This window comes from Equus asinus, chromosome 3 (assembly GCF_041296235.1).
Source record: "Equus asinus isolate D_3611 breed Donkey chromosome 3, EquAss-T2T_v2, whole genome shotgun sequence".
Lineage (NCBI taxonomy): Eukaryota > Metazoa > Chordata > Mammalia > Perissodactyla > Equidae > Equus > Equus asinus.
This window is the reverse complement of record NC_091792.1, coordinates 38,327,396-38,347,338: the sequence shown is the minus strand read 5'-3', so window position 1 is coordinate 38,347,338 and position 19,943 is coordinate 38,327,396. Positions and strand designations below refer to the sequence as shown.

General features: G+C 33.6%; 1 protein-coding gene across 9 annotated transcripts in view; it reads left to right on the top strand.

Moving 5' to 3' along the window:
* Nucleotides 1-19,943, top strand: part of LRBA (LPS responsive beige-like anchor protein) — a 705,137-nt gene that overhangs the window by 132,070 nt on the left and 553,124 nt on the right. For all 9 annotated transcript variants that reach the window (XM_070504873.1, XM_070504881.1, XM_070504880.1 and 6 more), the window contains exons 18-22: nt 13,590-13,682; nt 14,887-14,995; nt 15,398-15,479; nt 17,864-17,987; nt 18,290-18,482. In XM_070504873.1, the coding sequence (XP_070360974.1) occupies nt 13,590-13,682; nt 14,887-14,995; nt 15,398-15,479; nt 17,864-17,987; nt 18,290-18,482 (601 nt within the window). The remainder of the gene's footprint in view (nt 1-13,589; nt 13,683-14,886; nt 14,996-15,397; nt 15,480-17,863; nt 17,988-18,289; nt 18,483-19,943) is intronic.

The following is a 19,943-nucleotide window of genomic DNA, read 5'->3' as shown; positions in this document are numbered from 1 at the left end:
TTATTGTATTTCTTTTCATCTTGGTGGACTTTATTATTTCTTGCAAGACATGTCTGCTAGCAATCAATTTTCTCAGGCTGGTTATCTGGGAATATTTTTATTTGCTTTTGTTTTTGGGCAATAATTATGCTGAATATAAAATCTTAATATTTTTCTTGCTGTTAGCACTTTGACTGTGGTTCCATTGACTTTTGGTCTCTACTATTTGTGATGAGATGTCAGTCATGTATTATATTGTTGTTCTTCTGTATGTCTTGAGTTAATTTTCTCTTGCTTTTGAGTTTTTTTCTTTGTGTTTAGATTTTGACTATGTTTTATTTAGTTGTGATTCTCTTTGTTTTTAATCTTTTGTGGTTTAGTAAGTTCTTGGATATGCATGTTAATGTTTTTTCATCAAATTTTGGAAGTTTTTTCACATAATTTCTTTAGATATTTTTTTCCTAACCCATTCTTCTTTTTTTTAGCACTTGTATTTTACCTATGTTGGAATACAAGCATGCCTCGGAAATATTGCAGGTTCAGTTCCATACCACCGCAATAAAGCAAACATTGCAATAAAGCAAGTCACACAAATTTTTTGGCTTCCCAGTACATATAAAACTTATGTTTAGGGGACCGACCCTGTGGCCGAGTGGTTAAGTTCGTGCACTCCGTTTCGGTGGCCCAGGGTTTCACCAGTTCAGATCCTGGGCGTGGATGTGGCACCACTCATCAGGACATGTTGATGAGGCGGCATCCCACATGCCACAACTAGATGGACCCACAACTAAAATATACAACTATGTGCTGGGAGGTCTTGGGGAGAAAAAGCAATTAAAAACAAACAAACAAAAAATTATGTTTACACGATACTGTAGTCTTTTAAGTGTGCAATAGCATTATATCTAAAAAAGGCAATATACATACCTTAATTAAAAAAATACTTTATTGTCAAAAAATGCTAACCATCATGTGAGCCTTCAGTGAGTTATATTTTTGCCGGTGGAGGCTCTTGCCTTGATGTTGATGGCTGCTGACTGATCAGGGTGGTGGTGCTAAAGGCTGGGATGGCTGTGGCAACTTTTTAAAATAAGACTACAGTGAAATTTGCCACATTTATTGACTCTTCCTTTTGTGAACTACTTCTCTGTAGCATTTGATGCTGTTTGATAGCGTTTTATCCACAGTAGAACTTCCTTCAATATTGGAGTCAATCCTCTGTAACACTGCTGCTGCTGCTTTATTGACTAAGTTTATATGATATTCTAAATACTTTGTTGTCATTTCAACAGTCTTCACAGCGTCTTCACCAGGAATAGATTCCATATCAAGAAACCAATTTCTTTGCTCATCCATTAGAAGCAACTCTCATTGCAGCAATTCAGTCACCTCTTCAGGCTCCACTTCTAATTCTAGTTCTCTTGCTATTTCTACCACAGCTCTAGTTACTTCCTCCACTGAAGTCTTGAACTTGTCAAAGTCATCCATGAGGATTGGAAGCAACTTCTTCCAAAGCCCTGTTACTCTTGATATTTTGACTTCTTCTCGTGAATCATGAATGTTCGTAATGGAATCGAGAATGTTGAATCCTTTCCAGAAGGTTTTCAATTTACTTTGCCTAGATCCATCAGAGGATTCCCTATCTGTGGCAGCTATAGCCTTGTGAATTGTGTTTCTTGAATAAGACTCAAAAGTTGAAATTACTCATTGATTCACGGGCTGAAGAATGGATGTTGTATTAGCAGGCATGAAAACAACATTCATCTCATTGTACATCTCCATCAGAGCTCTTGGGTGACCAGGTGCATTGTCAATGAACAATAATATTTTGAAAGAAGTGTTTTTTCTAAGCAGTAGGTCTCAACAGTGGGCTTAAAATATTCAGTAAACCATGTTGTAAACAGATGTGTTGTCATCCAGGCTTTGTTGTTCCATTTATAGAGCACAGGCAGAGTAGATTTAGCATAATTCTTCAGGGCCTAGGATTTTCAGAATGGTAAGTGAACGCTGTCTTCAACTTAAAGTTACCGGCCGCTTGAGCCCCTAACAAAAGAGTCAGCCTGTCCTTTGAAGCTTTGAAGCCAGGCATTGACTTCTCCTCTCTAGTGATGAAAGTCCTAGATGGCATCTTCTTCCAATATAAGGATGTTCCATCTATATTGAAAATCTATTGTTTAATGTCACCACCTTCATTAATTATCTTAGCTAAATCTTCTGGATAACTTGCTGCAGCTTCTACATCAGCACTTGCTGCTCCACCTTACACTTCTATGTTATAGAGATGGTTTCTTTCCTTAAAATTCATGAACCAACCTCTGGTAGCTTTAAACTTTTCTTCTGCAGCTTCCTACCCTCTCTCAGCCTTCACAGGATAGAAGAGAGTTAGAGCCTTGCTCTTGATTTTGCTTTGCCTTAAGGGAATGTTGTGGCTGATTTGATCTTCTATCCAGACCACTAAAACTTTCTCCATATCAGGATTAGGCTTTATGCTTTCTTATCATTCCTGTGTTCACTGGAGTAGCATTTTTAATTTCCTTCAAGTACTTTTCCTTTGCATTCACAACTTGGTTAACTGGTGCAAGAGGCCTAGCTTTCAGCCTCTCTTGGCTTTCAACATGCCTACTTCACTAAGCTTAATCATTTCCAGCTTTTGATTTAAAGTGAGAGATTTGAGACTCTTCCTTTCACTTAAACACCTAGAGGCCATTGTTGGGTTGTTAACTGGCCTAATCAATATTGTTTTGTCTCAAGGAATAGGAAGGCCCGAGAAGAGGGAGAGAGAGAGATGGGGGAACAGCCAACTGGTGCATCAGTCAGAACACATATAACATTTATTGGTTAAGTTCGCCATCTTTTATGGTCACAGTTTGTGGCCCCAAAATGGTTATAGTAGTAAGATCAAAGATCACTGATCACGGATCACTATAACAAATATAATAATAATGAAAAAGTTTGAAATATTATGAGAATTATCAAAATGTGACAGGGAGGCACGAAGTAAGCAAATGCTATGGGGAAAAATGGCGTCGACAGACTTGCTTGATGCAGTCTTGCCACAAACTTAATTTGTGAAAAATGCAATATCTGCTAAGTGCAATAAATGAGGTATGTGTGTACTACATTGTCTCACAGGTTTCTAAAGGTTTGTTAATTTTTCTTTCATCTTTATTTTCTCTGTTCTTCAGATGGGATAATTTCTATTAATCTCTCTTGAAGGTCACAGATTCTTTCTTTTGCCATCTGAATCTGCTGTTAAGCACCTCTTGTGAATTTTTGATTTTGCTTAATGTACTTTTCAACTCTAGAATTTCCATTTGGTGCTGTTTTATAGTTTGTCTCTATTGAAATTTCCTAATCGCTAACTCATTGTTAATCTGTTTTCTTTTAATTTTTTAAACATGACCTTTTTAAATTTGTAGAACATATTTATTACATATCTTTTGAAGTCTTTGTAAAATCTAAACATTTGGGCCTTGTGAGTCATTTTTGATTGACTGCTTTTTTCCTGATTGAGTCACATTTTTTTTGTTCCTTTGCATGTGTAGTAATTTTGGTTGAAACTGAGCATTTTGGATAAATTTTATAGCAACTCTGGACTGTGTTTTGTTTTTCCATGTGTTATTGGTTTTTTGTTTTTTTGTTTGTTTTAGTAATTTGCCTTCTCCAATCTCCATGTTTTGTCTTCTCCGTAGTGTGCAGCTTCTGGTTTCTCTGCTCATTATTTTTTATTATATTCTTTCTTTTTCTTTCACCCGCACTCCCTCCCTCCCTTTGTTTCTTCATTCCTTCCTTCCTTCCCAGGAGTCTTAGGGTTGCCTGTGTTTCTACATGTCTTAGATGCCAACCAATGATTTAGGTAGAAGTCTGATCAAATACCTTGGGCTCATAAGGTCCACACTCTTTCATGATCTGTGTGTGTTTAGGAATTGCACTTGAAGTTGTATCTACTTCTCTAGTCTCCCTTGGCTTTCTCTTTTCAGTCAGCGGCTCATGTCTCTCCTATACATATGTACCTTCCCAGTCAGCTGGGTATTTGTGGAGAACTTAATCTCAGTCCTTCTATGACTCTCACTTTTAGCATCTGCCTGTTAAATTTCTTTCTGGTCTGCTGTTAACTGTTAATTTTGACTGCTGAAACATTGATTGAGCAAGGCTGCAAATTTTCCCCTTTTGTTTGTAACCCAGTCTGCCACTTTCACCTGGAAAACTCGGATTTTCATTCCTTACCCTGAATCAAGTCTGCCCCTCTGAATGTAACACTGTTGCATTTTGCTGTGAGCCCTATGCTGGTAAAACTATATTTCTCACCAACTAAACTGAGGTAGTGGTTTAGGAGTTAGCCCCATCAACAAGGTCACTGCCTCTTGGTTTTCTTACCTCAATCTGTATCAGTTTCTCAAGCATAAATGCTTCTCAATTTGTTCTTTCTCTGGTTGATTTCCACTTTGCTAATGGTTCCATGTGAAAAATTTTTTTAAACTTTTTTTTTTTTTGTGAGGAAGATCAGCCCTGAGCTAACGTCTGCTGCCAATCTTCCTTTTTTTGCTTGAGGAAGATTGTTGCTGAGCTAATATCTGTGTCAGTCTTCCTCTATTTTGTATATGGGATGCTGCCACAGCCTGGCTTGAAGAGTGGTGCTAGGTCTCTGCCTGGGATCTGAACCTGTAACCCCTGGTCACCGAAGCTGAGTGCACGAACTTAACCTCTACACCACCAGGTCGACCCCCTCCATGTGAAAGTTTTGTTTAGTGTTTTTTCTTTCTTTTTTTCGAGGGAAGATGCTGACTGCCCTGTTGGCATTAGTAGAAGTCATTCCCCCTAATTTGTTTTGGTAGTATGTTTTAAATTTTGGTACTTTTTCAGTCTTTTATTTGTTACTTGTAAACAAATGAAAAGTCTGTAACTTAGACTAATATATGGAAATGTGATTAGTCTCATCTAAAATGTATGTGGTTCAGTTACTTTTAAACACAAGATAAAGAGATTTATTAAATATTTATATTAGTTATATAGGTTAAAAATAACTTGGAAATGATGAGTAGTTCCTTTAATCTCATTGGAATTCTGTGGAAATAGACCTTGGGTCCAAAAATTCAGTATGAAATTTTCTAACTTGTGGCTCTTTTTCTTTTTCTTTCCTTTTTTTTTATATGATTTAAAGAGAGAGAGGAAATCCATATGGAGTATTGCTACATAATTTCATTGTCTGTTTTTGGATACATTGATATCTAATATATAGTACCATAATTTTTAAAGGCCAACATGAAAAGAGCAGAGGTGGATTTAGTGACGCTTTCTTATTAACTGAAAGTCAAACGGTGTATAACATAGGTTCAAACTGAAAAAACTGGAGAAAATTGGAGAAAGGGTAGTCTTTGTTGGTACAAAATAAAGGAATGTCAGACTGCAAAAGTAGCATTTCCAAATTATAAGTGGCAATTTAATTTCCATCAGATGACAGAAATTTCTACATTTATTTGTTAAACATGAATTCATCTCTACCATCACATCATTTAAATATTATCTTAGATATCTTGGAGCACTTATCTTCCTTAGAATTGACTGTGTTTTCTGATTCAGTGTCAGTTACATCATATGCCCTGCTTAGACTTTAAGTTCTAAATTTTTAATTTTTGGCGTCTAGGTTAATGAGCTTTTATTGTATCTTCTAATATCTGCAAACAGATTGAAATAATCTGTAACTATTGAAATTATTCTTTCTAGTTTTTCTATTACCTAAATACTATTTCCTTCATTGAAAATGTGATAGTGTACATGCCACAGTAATTCAAATTTAAAAGATAGACATATATAGAATATCTATACATATTTCTTTATATGTGTATAATCAGAGTGCAATAGATTACATGAAAATATTCCCCAATTTTATTAGTACTCCTTATGGGTTACCACATATTATCTTTTTTATTTTTTGTTGTTAGCGCCGTCAAGGCAATTCTAACTCCTAGCAACCCTGTGTACATCAGAGTGGAACCCTGCCCTGTCTTCTTCTGCCATCCTCTCGCCTTCCACCACTATATCAGACAATGCTCTCCTGCTATTCATAGGGTTTTCATGGCCAGTCTTTTCGGCAGTGGGTGGCCAGGTCTCTCTTAGTCTGGCAGCTCCGCTGGAACCTCTCCACCATGGGTGACCCTGCTGGTATTTGCAATATCGGTGGCATGGCTTTCAGCATCACAGCAACATGCAGCCACCGAAGTATGTTAACTCACGGAGGAGTGGTGTGGTTTTCTGACCGGTGGACAAACCCGAGTGGCAGCGGTGAGAGTGCTGGATCTTAACCACTAAATCACCAGTGCTAGTTTATCTTCCTCATACTTTTCTGTGTTTCCAATAGAGAAATGTACATGTGTTTATAAATTTTTTTTATAACTAGGAAAATATGTAAATGTCATTGAAGCAGTCTGGGATTTTTCTCCTGTTATATAAGGAATATTTTTTGTATTAAATAGGGACTAAACTTTGAGAAATAGACTCGCTTAAGTTTTACAGAATTTAGTGGTTATGTGTAGTAGATCAAATAAGCTAATTGGATTCTGCTTTAGTGAGAAAGGTTCAACATTTAAAAGTTGTTGTAGAATAAATAATAGGCTTATAGATCTAATTCAAGTCGTTATTGTCTTTCATGTTAGTAATCCTAATAAAACTTTTGGAAGTGATTAGACAGTTGTATTTGGAGCTCTTCTTTTGATGAAATCATTGTGATTTTAACCAAAGATATTTGTTAATTTAAGCTATAGCAAACAGATTTTTGCTATGTTAAAATATCTTAGAGTGTTGCGGTTTTTAAACCAGTGTTAAACTTCTGTTAATATTTCTTTTATAAACAATTAATATGACTTTTATTTTACTTAATTTAAATCATTGAAGGCAAGAAATTTATAAATATATTGGTATTAGCCTAATGATAGACTGTTATAGTTTTGTTAATACAATTTGAATTAAGAAATGACTAGTTTCAGATGTCTCATTTTATGAGATTACAATGTGTTATGAAATTAGGTGCTTTTAATTCATATTTTAAGAGGAAACAAACATCTATTTCCTTTTCTGAGGATCCTTCTTTTTTTGTTCATAATTCTTTTTTTTTCCAGATAGTTATTAAATAGTAAAATTTTTATCTAGAAAGATACTTGATAATGTTAATATTTTAAAACAGTCATAAAAAGTTTCCAATTTTTTTCAAAGTGTTTGTGAAGAAAGAAATGCTATAATGAATCACTTGAACTTTGTTTATAAAACTCAAATTTTTATTATACTCAAATTTTGCTTTTACTCAAATCAGTGGCCTATGGCTGAATGGCCTCAGAGGTTTTTTAAAAAGTTAATTTATACTACTATATAACTTTTGAGAATTGAATGTGAAATTTATTTTTAGGTATCTTTGTTCTTTAAATCTTTTTACTTTTGTAATTAGTTTTGGTTATCATTTATTACCTGTTGTCGTTATTATTCATTACCCTCTTCCCTTGCTTTGCATGATGAGAATTATATACAAATTTAAATATATGTGACCATTAAACGATAATTTCTATGTATTGACTTAAAAAAAGATGTTGGTAACCTCCACAGGGTATTGGTAAGCCTGTAGTAGAGAAAAAATATATCTCAAAGCTAGCTTTATGCCATATAGTTTGTAAAAGTACACGCATGGAAAAGTCACTGTAGTTCCTAAATATTCCAATTTGTTCTCATTTCTTAGTCTTCATTAAAAGGAACAATAACTAGTGTGAGACAAGCAGATTTTTTTAAGAGCCATTTTATGTTTACAAGAAAATTGAGAAGGTTTAGAGATTTCTCATATACCCTCTGCTCCTACGTATGTATTGCCTCCTCCATTATCAACATCCCCAGTGATACAGTTGATGAACTTACCTTGATACATCATAATCACCCAAAGTCCATAGTTTACATTATGGTTCATTCTTTTTTTTTTTTCGAGGAAGATTAGCCCTGAGCTAACTACTGCCAGTCCTCCTCTTTTTTGCTGAGGAAGCCTGGCCCTGAGCTAACATCTGTGCCCATCTTCCTCTACTTTTTTTTATATGTGGGATGCCTACCACAGCATGGCATGCCAAGTGGTGCCATGTCTGCACCCAGGATCCGAACTGGCGAACCCCAGGCTACTGAGAAGCAGAATGTGCACACTTAACCGCTGCGCCACCGGGCCGGCCCCTATGGTTCCTTCTTGATGTTATGCATTCTGTGGATTTGGACAAATGGATAGTGGCATGCATCCGTCATTATGGTATCATGCAGAGTCTTTTCACTGCTCTAAAAATCCTCTGTGCACCATTTCTTCATCCCTTCTCTACACCTCCTACTTGCCCCCCAAGCCCTGGTAACCACTGATCTTTTGCTGTTTTCATAGAAAATTTGCCCTTTCCAAAATGTCATATAGTTGTAATCATACATCATGTAGCCTTCTCAGATTGGCTTCTTTCACTTAGTAATATGCATTTAAGTTTCCTTCATGTCTTTTTATGGCTTGATAGCTCGTTTATTTTAGGGCTGAATAATATTCCAGTATTTGGATATCTACAGTTTAATTATGTGAATACATATTGCAAGACATCTTGATTGCTTGCAAGTTTTGGCAATTATGACTAAAGCTGCTGTAAACATGCATGTGCAGGTTTTTTTGTGGACATAAATTTTCAACTCCTTTGGGTAAATTCCAGGGAGTGTGATTCCTGGATTGTATGGTAAGAGTATATTTAGTTTTGTAAGAAACTATCAAACTGTCTTCCAAAGTGGCTGTATCATTTTACATTCCCGCCAGCAATGAATGAGAGTTCCTATTGCTCCCTGTCCTCACCAGCATTTGTGTTGTCAGTCTTCTGGATTTTGGCTTTTCTAATAGATGTGTAGTTGTTTGTCATTGTTATTTTAGTTTGCATTTCTCTGATGACATATAGTATGGAGCATCTTCTTACATGCTTATTTGCTCTCTGTATATATCTTCTTTGATGAAGTGTCTCAATTCATTGGCCCCACCTTTTTTTTTTTTTTGAGGTAGATTAGCCCTGAGCTAACATCTGCTGCCAATCCTCCTCTTTTGGCTAAGGAAGACTGGCCCTGAGCTGACATCCATGCCCATCTTCCTCTACTTTATACGTGGGATGCCTACCGCAGCATGGCCTGCCAAGCAGTGCCATGCCCGCTCCTGGGATCCGAACCGGCGAACCCCGGGCCACTGAAGTGGAATGTGCGAACTTAACCGCTGCATCATTTTTTAATCAAATTGTTTGTTTTCTTATTGTTGAGTTTTAAGAATTTTTTATCTATTTTGTGTAACAGTCTTTTGTCAGATGTGTCTTTTGCAAGTATTTTCTCACAGTCTGTCTTCTAATTCTCTTGATATTTTCTTTTGTAGAGCAGAAATTTTTAATTTTAATGAAGTCCAACTTATCAATTATTTCTTTTGTGGATTGTGTCTTTGGTGTTGTATCCAAAAACACATCACCATAACCAAGGTCAATTAGATTTTCTCCCATGTTGTCTTCTAGGAGTTTTATAGTTTTGCATTTTATGTTTAGGTCCATTTTGAGTTAATTTTGATGAGGGATGCGAGGTCTGTGTCTAGATTCATTTATTCGCATGTAGATGTTCAGTTGTTCCAGGATCATTTGTTGAAAACAGTATCTTTGGTCCATTGTATTGCCTTTGCTTCTCCTTTGTCAAAGATTGGTTGACTATATTTACGTGGGTCTTTTTGTAGGCTCTCTTTCTGTTCCATTGATCTCTTTGTCTATTCTTTTGTAAGTACTACACTGTCTTGATTACTTTGATTATAGCTTTATAGTAAGTCTTGAAGTTACATAGCATCAGTCTTACAACTTTGTTCTCCTCCTTGAATATTTTGTTGACTATTCTTGACTTTTGCTCCTCATATAAACTTTAGAATGGTTTGCTGTTATCTATAAAATAACTTGCTGATTTGATTGCAATTACATTGAATCTATAGATCAAGTTGGGAAGGACTGGGATCTTGAGATACTGGGTCTTCCTATCCATGAACATGGATTTTCTCTCCATTTATTTAGTTCTTTGATTTTGTTCATCAGTTTTGTAGTTTTTCTCATATAGATCTTGTGTGTATTGTAGTTGGTATATACATGAGTGTTTCATTTTTTTGGGTGGTAATGTAAATGGTATTGTGTTTTTTTGTTTTTAATTTTTTTAAAGCTTGGCATATGAGCTAACAACTGTTGCCAATCTTTTGTTTTTTTTCCTGCTTTTTCTCCCCACATCCCCCCAGCACATAGGTGTATATTTTAGTTGTGGGTCCTTCTAGTTGTAGCATGTGGGACACCACCTCAGCATGGCCTAATGAGTGGTGCCATGTCCACGCTCAGACTCTGAACCAGTGAAACCCTGGGCTGCTGAAGTGGAGCGTGTGAACTTACCCACTTGGCCACAGAGCCGGCCGCTGTTGTGTTTTAAATTTCATATTCCACTTGTTCATTGTTGATATATAGGATAGCAGTTGACTTTTGTGTATTAACTTTGTATTCTGCAGTCTTCTATAATTACTTATTAGTTCCATGACTTTTTGGTCAGTTCTTCTAGATTTTCTTGATAGAACATCATGTCGTCTGTGAACAAAGACAATTTTGTGTTTCTTCATAACCTCTATACCATTTATTTGCTTTAGCAAGAACTTCCAGTGTGACGTTGAGATGGAATGGTGAGAGGGGACATTCTTTCCTTGTAACTGATCTTAATGGGAAAGTTTCACATTTCTTCCCATGAAGTATTCTATTATCTGTAGGTTTTTTATAGATAGTCCTCATCAACTTGAGAAAGTTTCCTTCTATTCTTATTTTATTTAGAATTTTTAATATGAATGGGTGTTTGATTTTGTCAAATGCTTTTTCTGCTTCTACTGATATGATCAGTAATTTTTCTTTCTTATCTGTTGATGTGATGAATTATATTAAATGCATTTCAAGTGTTGAACCAACCTTCCATACCTGGGATGAATCTCACTTGGTCATGGTATATAATTCTTTTTACACTTTTTTGAATTTCATTTGCTAATATTTTGTTGATGGTTTTTAAATCTTTATTAGTGAGAGAGATTGGTCTGTAGTTTCCCTCTAATGTCTTTTTCTGGTTTTGGTGTAAGGTAATGGTGTCTCATAGAATGAGTTAAGAAGTATTCTTTCTGCTTCTATATTCTGAAGGAGGTTACAGAGAACTGGTATAATATCTTCTTTAAATACTTGATAGCATTAATCAGTGAACTCATCTGGGCTTGGTACTTTGCATTTTGAAAGGTTATTAATTATTGGTTCAAAATTTTTAGCAGATATAAGCCTATTCAGATCATTTATTTTTTATTGTATGAGTTTTGGATATTGTGTCTTTTAAGGAATTGTTCCATTTTATCTATGTTTAGAATTTGTTGGCATAGAATTATTCATAGTATTCCTTTATTATCCTTTATATGTCCATGGGATTTGTAATGATGTCCCATTTCACTTCTGATATTAGTTAAGTGTGTCTTCTCTCTTTTATCTTTGTTAGCCTGGCTAGAAGCTCATTGATTTTATTGATTTTTTTTTCAAAGAACCAGGTTTTGGTTTTGTTATTTTTCTCCATTGATTTCCTTTTTTCAATTTCATTGATTTTTACTCTAACACTTGTTTCTTTTCTCTTGCTTACTTTGGATTGAATTTTCTCTTCTTTTTCTAATTTACTAGGGTGGAAACTTAAATTATTGATTTTAGATCTTCTTTTCTAACATATGCATTCAATGCTATAAATTTCTCTGTAAGCCTGCTTTCACTGCATCCCACAAATTTTTATAAATTGTGTTTTCAGTTTTCTTTTTTTAAAGATTTTATTTTTCCTTTTTCTCCTCAAAGCCCAACAGTACATAGTTGTATATTTTTAGTTGTGGGTCCTTCTAGTTGTGGCATGTGGGATGCTGCCTCAGCATGGCTTGATGAGCGGTGCCTTGTCTGTGCCCAGGATCCAAACTGGCAAAACCCTGGGCTGCCAAAGCGGAGCGCGTGAACTTAACCACTCGGCCATGGGGCCGGCCCCTTTCATTTTTCTTTTGTTGAAAGTGCTTTTAATTTTTCTTGAGATTGTTTCTTTGAACTACATGTTTAGAGTTGTTGTTTAATCTCCAAGTATTTTGAGATTCTGCAGCTCTCTTTCTGTTACTGATTTCTAGTTTAATTCCATTGTGGTCTGAGAACAAACATTACGTAGTTTCTAATGTCTGCATTTGTTTAGGTGTGTTTTATGGCCCCGAATGTGGTCTACCTGGTGATTGTTCCATGTGAGCTTGAGAAAAATGTGTATTCTGCTGTTGTTGGATGAAGTAGTCTATAGAGGTCAGTTATATCTAGTTGATTGATTTTGTTGATGAGTTCAGCTATGTCCTTACTGATTTTTTGCCTGTTGGATCTGTTCATTTCTTAGAGAGGAATGTGGAAATTTCCAACTATGATAGTGGATTCATCTGTTTCTCCTTGCAGTTCTTTCGGTTTTTGCCTCACATAGTTTTAGGCTTTGTTGTTAGGAGCATACACGTTAAGGACTGCTATGTCTTCTTGGCTTATTGACCCCTTCATCATTATGTAAAAGCCCTTCTTTATCCCTGATAACTTACTTTGAAGTCTGCTCTGTCTAAAACTAATGTAGCTACTCTTGGTTTTTGTAGATGAGTGTTGGCATGGCATATTTTTCTCCATTCATTTAATCTATGTGTGTCTTTATATTTAAACTGAGTTTCTCGAAGACAACATATAGTTGATAAGCAAGCTTTTTTTTTTTTTTTTTTTTTTGACTTAACCAAAAATCACAATTTTATTGGGAGGCTAGGAGGAACGAATGTTAGGGGTTATAAATGGGATAAATACATCACAAGAAGTCATTAGATAACATCTAAACCTGAAAAACGAAGAAGAGCAGTTTAAGTACACTATTTAAAAATATGCAGCAATACATCAAAGAAATGGTGAAAAAAATTGAAAATGGTCTCCTCTGATGGGTGGGACTTAGAGGTGAGAAGTTTGTGGGGTATGGTACTGCTGGGCTTTGCTAAAACTCTTATAGATCTATTTGACCAATAAAATTCTGTAGCAAATAAAAATAAACAGTAAGTTTAAAAAGAGTTTCTGCTATTTGGATCTTCCCTCTCTTTACCCACTATTTGTGACACTGTGCTTTCCTAAAACAGTTTTTCAACTGTTTCACCTAATTATTACTTTGAAATACATTTGTGGTTTTTCCTTTTACCAATTTACATAATCAACATTGCTCCTGTTAATGTTCTTTGCTGCCTCTTTTCACAGTGGATGTATTTACGTATCCTTACTTCAAATGTCTTAATGCTGCTCCAAATTTTTGTACTTGGATACAAATTTTGTATCCCCAGTCAAGATAAGCAAGCTTTTAAATGTCAGAAATGTGTATTAAATTCACCCAGATCTTACTTGAAATTAGATTTATAATCATATGAATGTATGAAAATACATGTGAAAATACATATATATACATATGTATATCTTAAACCATTACTTTTGATAAACATACTCAGAGTAATTCTTTTTTAATTTTAATTCATTCAGTGTTATGTATAAACTTATGGCATCAACAAGCGAAGGAATAAGAGTACAAGCTCTCAAAGCAATGGGCTATTTTTTAAAACACCTGGCTCCAAAGTGAGTATGCATGAAATGTAAAATGGCCTGTTGTATATTACTTATTTATTTTATAAATCTCTAAAATAGTGTTTGTATTCTGTGATTCCTGTAGTCTTTCTTTTCTTTATTTTTATTCATAAAATGCCATATAAATTTAATCTCATTTCTGTATATTAAAAATAAAGCGGGAACAGGAGTATGTTTGTTTTATATGAAAATTATTTTAATTTTCCATTTATTTTTTGTTCATTATGAGAATACATTTGTATAAATTGCATAAATTCTAGATACCATTGAGACTTCATTTTAGGTGGCTTGATCATCATTTGCTTCATCTGTACTATAAAGCTGACATATTAATCTGAGTGTTTGTCACATAGTGGTTTCTGCTATGTATATAATTAAAAACTGAAACTCACATGTATTTTTCTTAGCTGAATGTAGATGTTTATATCCTACATATCATTCCTTGTACCAGAATTGTTTTATTATAAAAATTAACAATTTTTGTGGTAGGGAAATGTTAGTAAACTGTGCTCTTTATGTTGGATCCAGCTGGCTACCTGTAAATAAAGTTATATTGGAGCAAAGCCACAACAGTTTATTTCCTTATTATCTATGGCTGTTTTCATGTTACAACAGCAGCATTGAATTGCTGCTACAGAGAACATATGTCTGCAAAGCCTAACATATTTACTATTCAGCCATGTGCAGAAAAAATTTGATGAACCCAGAGTTAGAATTAAAGTTTATGATCCTTCAGTTTCTAAATTTTTGCTTGGAAGTTTAATTTTGGTATATTCATCTACACAGTATTCATTTTCTTAATCTCTTACATTTCTTCTACCTTTTCCTCCACATTGGTTTTCTGCTTAACTACTTATTATGCTTTAGATTATTCATAGTAGAGCTTAGCTCAGTGCTGATGGAGAGTAGCAACCAATTAATAAATAATTGCTCTGAAGATTTTGGTGGAGATTTTTGCTGTGCTGTGGCATAATCAGTCTCGTATTTTTTTTTTTTAACTTTAGATGTGCTTATATTGCAGTTTGTATTTCTCTACTTAAAGATTTTGTGGCCTTATAAGTTCTAGGTTGAAAAAAATTGGGAGAGTTCCTGAGTTGGAATTTGTAAAACATTTTTGTCTCCTTCATCCAACATGCATACTAAATAGTTAATAATAAAACTCTGCATTTAATTATTTCTTTTTATGTAATCGCAGAAGAAAAGCTGAAGTCATGCTTGGACATGGATTGTTTTCATTGCTAGCTGAAAGACTCATGCTTCAGACAAATTTAATCACAATGACCACGTATAATGTCCTGTTTGAGGTAGGAATGTAGTTAGAATTTAATCTTACTAATTTCTTACTATGAAAATGCCTTTAGAATTGGGTTGATAGTCTCTAGATAAAATAAGATCATTTAGATTTGATGTACAAAGGAGATGTGGCTGCATCTTTATAAATCTATTAACCTGTGAATTATTAAACAGTGTGAGCATCTCTGTTTAAGTATTTCCTCCATTGTATTGACTATTCGATGTCTCGTTTTATAATTAACTAAAAATAGAGTTATATGTTGAAATTATTTATTTTATATAAAGCGGAAAATATTTAGCATGACAATATTGACCTGTATATTTAATGTTTATTAGTGCTGTACTTAAAGTTCATTAATAGTGATGGTAATACAGTGATTATGCTAACACAATCTATTGTTTTACTTCTGTAGATTCTTATAGAACAGATTTGTACTCAAGTTATACATAAACAGCATCCAGATCCTGATTCTTCAGTAAAGATACAGAATCCTCGTATGTATTTTATATACTTTTTGTTTGTTTTTCCAGCTTTATTGAGATGTAATTGACATGTAACATTGTGAAAAATAAAAGTGTACAACTTAATGATTTGATATATGTATAGATTGTGAAATTATGACCACAACAAGGTTAGTTAACACATCTATCACTTGACATAGTTATAATTTTTTCTGTGTCTATGTGGTGAGAACTGTTAAGATCTGCTCTCTTAGCAGTTTTCAGATATACAGTATAGTATTGTTAACTGTGGTAACCATGTTGTATGTTACATCCCTAAAAATTATTCATCTTATAACTGGAAGTTTGTACCCTTTGAGCACCTTCACCCGTTTCTCCCACTACCCCTCTTTTTTGGACTTTTAAAAAGTACCTTTTTCTACTAAGAAGAAAGTCACTGTAAAAAGCCTAAAGTTTATATTGTTGAAAACACATTGTTCGAAGAATATTTCATTACAGGCCGTGATATAATACTAGATTTGTTTGTTTGGTGTTGAATATAACTTCGAATTGCCCTTTGATTACGTGGAAACGTTTCTTAGAGGTTTTGAAGAATTATAAGATCTTGATTTAATGTATGTTCAGATTTTCAGTGAAGTTTTGATTGCACTCTTTAGTGATGTCAGGCTAGATTACATGAACCATGGAGGTAGCTTTCTTCTTAAATTACTGTCAATTTAAGAATACCAGGTTTGGAATTGAGAAATATCTACCTTCTTTATTGTTTATGAACTTAGTCTTGTTTAACAGTCTTTTCGTTTGATATTTACAATTCTTAAGCACTTGTACAAAGTTTACATTTTTCATCTTGCTTTTTATGATTATTGATGTTAAAATAACCGGTTTGTAGAGTTTTGAAATTTAATTAAATTATGTGCTTTTGTGTAGTGAGTTGTGTTTGTAGTACTCTATTTCACTACTAGTTTTAAAAACACGTTTCTGAAGTTTACTTTTTCTCAGCCTTCAAGGAGACATGATGTCATTGTTTTAGAGAGCAAAAAGGGAGAAAATCTTCATATATAATATAAATAATATAAATCTTCATATGTAATATAAAATATATTTTGTCTGGTTATGAGGAAGATGAGTTATTGAAGTAAGGATTTTAGAATGTATTATCCTCATAATATTCTGGCTCAGGAAAAACAGGCAGTATGGTGTAGTGTTTAAAAACATAGGGTGCCTGCCTTTCAATCTTGTCTACCTGTCTTAATAGATGTGTGACTTTGGGTAAATTACTTAATTTCTGTGTGCCTTAGTTTTCTTATCTTTAAAATGAGGATAACAGTAGTATCTAGCTATCATTGTATAAGGATTAAATGTGTTAATGATACCTGTATTTTCTTAAAACAGTGCCTAACAATAGTGTATCCTCATAATTAGTGGTTATTATCATCATCATCATTGTAATGATTATAAGTATCATTGTAATCATTATTCAGGTAGAGAAATTTTGAATTTGTCGTTAGAAGAATTCAGAAATTGCTCCCAAAGCATGATAAAGTATCTTCGTATTTGCTGTTTTGGATGTATTGCTTCAGAATCATCAAAAACCTTGGCAAAATGCTAGTTTAAAACTCCTAAATTTTTAATTGGATAAAAATTTGATGTATTATTTAATTTTAAATTCAAGGCTATAGCTCTTTCTGCTTCTTTTCTTTAAAGTTTTGGATTTAAGTATATATTTTAAAGAATTCCTTTTCTTAAAGCTAAGTACTAGCAATTTAGACAGCGTTATATTTAAGACCATTACAGTAGCAGTTTCATTGTTATTTGTTCAGGATATTGAATACGTTTTAATTTCTTTTTTTTAATATCTAATTTTACTTTTAAAATTGTGGGAAAAAAGTCTTCATAGCTTTTAAAATTCATGATGGTAAAAAACTGTATGTGTGTGCATAACATAAGTTTTGTTGAAGAACTTGAGAATTTATTCTCTTTTTCTGAGATTTTGATTTTAGCTATTTTTTTTTAAGATCAATTTTACTAATTGGCAGAGATTAGGGAGAGTTGTCAGCAATTTTACCAACCTTTAATTCATTTATAATTTAACTTGATTTATTATAACCTTTTAAAATTGAACTTTCCTTTTACACATTCTAACGATGAAATAAAAAAGGAATCCCTTTTGTGTTTATGGATGCTTTTTAATGAATGTATTGTCATTCTTCTCTGCAGATGATGATTTTTTTTTTTCAGCACAGAAAAGAGGACGTATTCAGTAGACATTTATGCCAGGGAAAGGAAAGAAATTTCAATGTAGTGGTGATCTTCCATCTATGCCAGGGAAAGGAAAGAAATTTCAATGTAGTGGTGATCTTCCATCATTAACTTTTTGTAGTGTTTTGGTTTTTACTAATTTATGTGTTGTCTTACAGAGATACTAAAAGTAATTGCGACCCTACTTCGAAATTCTCCCCAGTGCCCAGAGAGCATGGAAGTTCGCAGAGCCTTTCTTTCTGACATGATTAAACTTTTTAACAACAGTAGAGAAAACAGAAGGTGAGCAGGATCAGAAAGCATTTATTTGCAGTGTTCAAGTCTAGTTTTGAGTTTAAGCCCATTTTTTCTGAGAAAAATTGCTTTAAAAAACACTGTGAAATGAATTTTCCGTGTGCTTTCTTCGTTAAGGGTATATAAGTAATGTACCATATGGTTAAATTGACTTCTCAGTACTACATCCTTTAATTGTTTTGAATACATAAAGGTGTTTTTTAATTTATTTTGTTTCAAACTTTTACTTTTTAGAATTTTTTCAGATGATTTATTTTTTAAGTAATTCAATATCCTCTTATAATTCTCAGGAGCTTGCTACAATGTTCTGTGTGGCAAGAGTGGATGCTTTCTCTCTGCTATTTTAATCCTAAGAATTCAGATGAACAAAAGATAACAGAAATGGTATATGCCATATTCAGAATCCTACTTTACCATGCAGTCAAATATGAGTGGGGTGGCTGGCGCGTGTGGGTAGACACCTTATCGATCACACATTCAAAGGTAAGTTTCTTTATGAAAGTGTATTTTAGAGTTTTAAATGTTGATAATTTTGAGTTTTATTCATTTAAAAGATTTTATATACTTAAAATTAAGGAGAAAAGGCAGATTATTCTCTGAAAGTGCGGTAAAATGAACAACTACAAAAGCGAATGACTGTAAAGAAATGTAAAGTATTTCCAAATTCTTCAGAATCACAATACTTTTTTCAAATGTCATTTTTATGTTTGCTTAACTTAGTAAAGTGAAATCTCATGCCACACCTTAAGGGAACTTATGTTTTCAAGCAGCCATTTTCACAGATACAGTTCTCTGAATTTTATCGTAGTTCAAAGCTTTTGAACACAAGGTGGCGCAGTATATTCAAAGATGAGAAGATATTTTAGTAATGTAGGGTGGTTGAGTAAACAGAAGAGCTCTGGCTAATGTTTGCCGCTGTCTCATGTTATAGTCATTTGAGAAATTGGTTTGGAATAATATACCAGTCTGTTTTTTTTTTTTTTAACTTAAGCCAATGTAAGTTAGGTATTTATGTATAGCTTTTGTTTAAAATATTTTATGAAATATTGTAGACATACAAAGAAGTATAAAGTACCTCCCAGTGTTTGTGAAATTGGGTTCCCCATCCCAATTTTTGTCCATCATTGTTAGCCCCTTTCTCTTCCTCCACTAACCTGAAATTTAGTGTTTTCATTATTTCTGTGTATTCTGTATATTTTAACTATATTTATATATAACTCTAAACATTAAATAATTTTATTTTTCATGTTTATACTTAACATAAATGGTATCATATTAAATGCACTTTTCTGCAACTTGTTTTCACTTGTCACTGAGATTCATCCGTACTGACCTATGTAGTTGTATTTATTTTCTCAGTTGTATTGTATTCCATGGTATGACTTTATCCGTTTACCAGTTGATGAGCATTGTTTATACATTTTCTGTATATTGAGAAGTTTCTCTATTCCTAAAAGTGAAATTGCTGACTTGTAAGATGCATACGTTGAACATTATAAGATAATGCAAATTCTTTTCCGAAGTGGTATATCAGTTTACATTTTTGCCAGGGACATAAGTTCTCATGATTTCATATCACCTTATCACTTGGTATGGCTGCAGTTTTAAAAATTTGCAAATTTGATGACTTTTAAGTGCTATATCTCCATAATATTAATTTGGATTTCCTTGTTTTGTGGAAGTTCTTTATATATTCTTGGATCCTTTGCTAGTTATATTGTTTATGAATATCTTCTGCCAACTTGTGGCTTATCTATTTATTTTTGGAGTTTTATGTTTGTGTCTTCTGAGGAAATTTTACATTTCAAATAATTAATGTAAAGTTTATTAGTTTCTTTTAAGGTTTATGCTTTTTGTATCTTGTTTAAGAACTCTTTCTATACGCAGAAGGAATATAATATATAATTATTTATAGTAATTATAAATTGACTAGAAGGAGTAAAG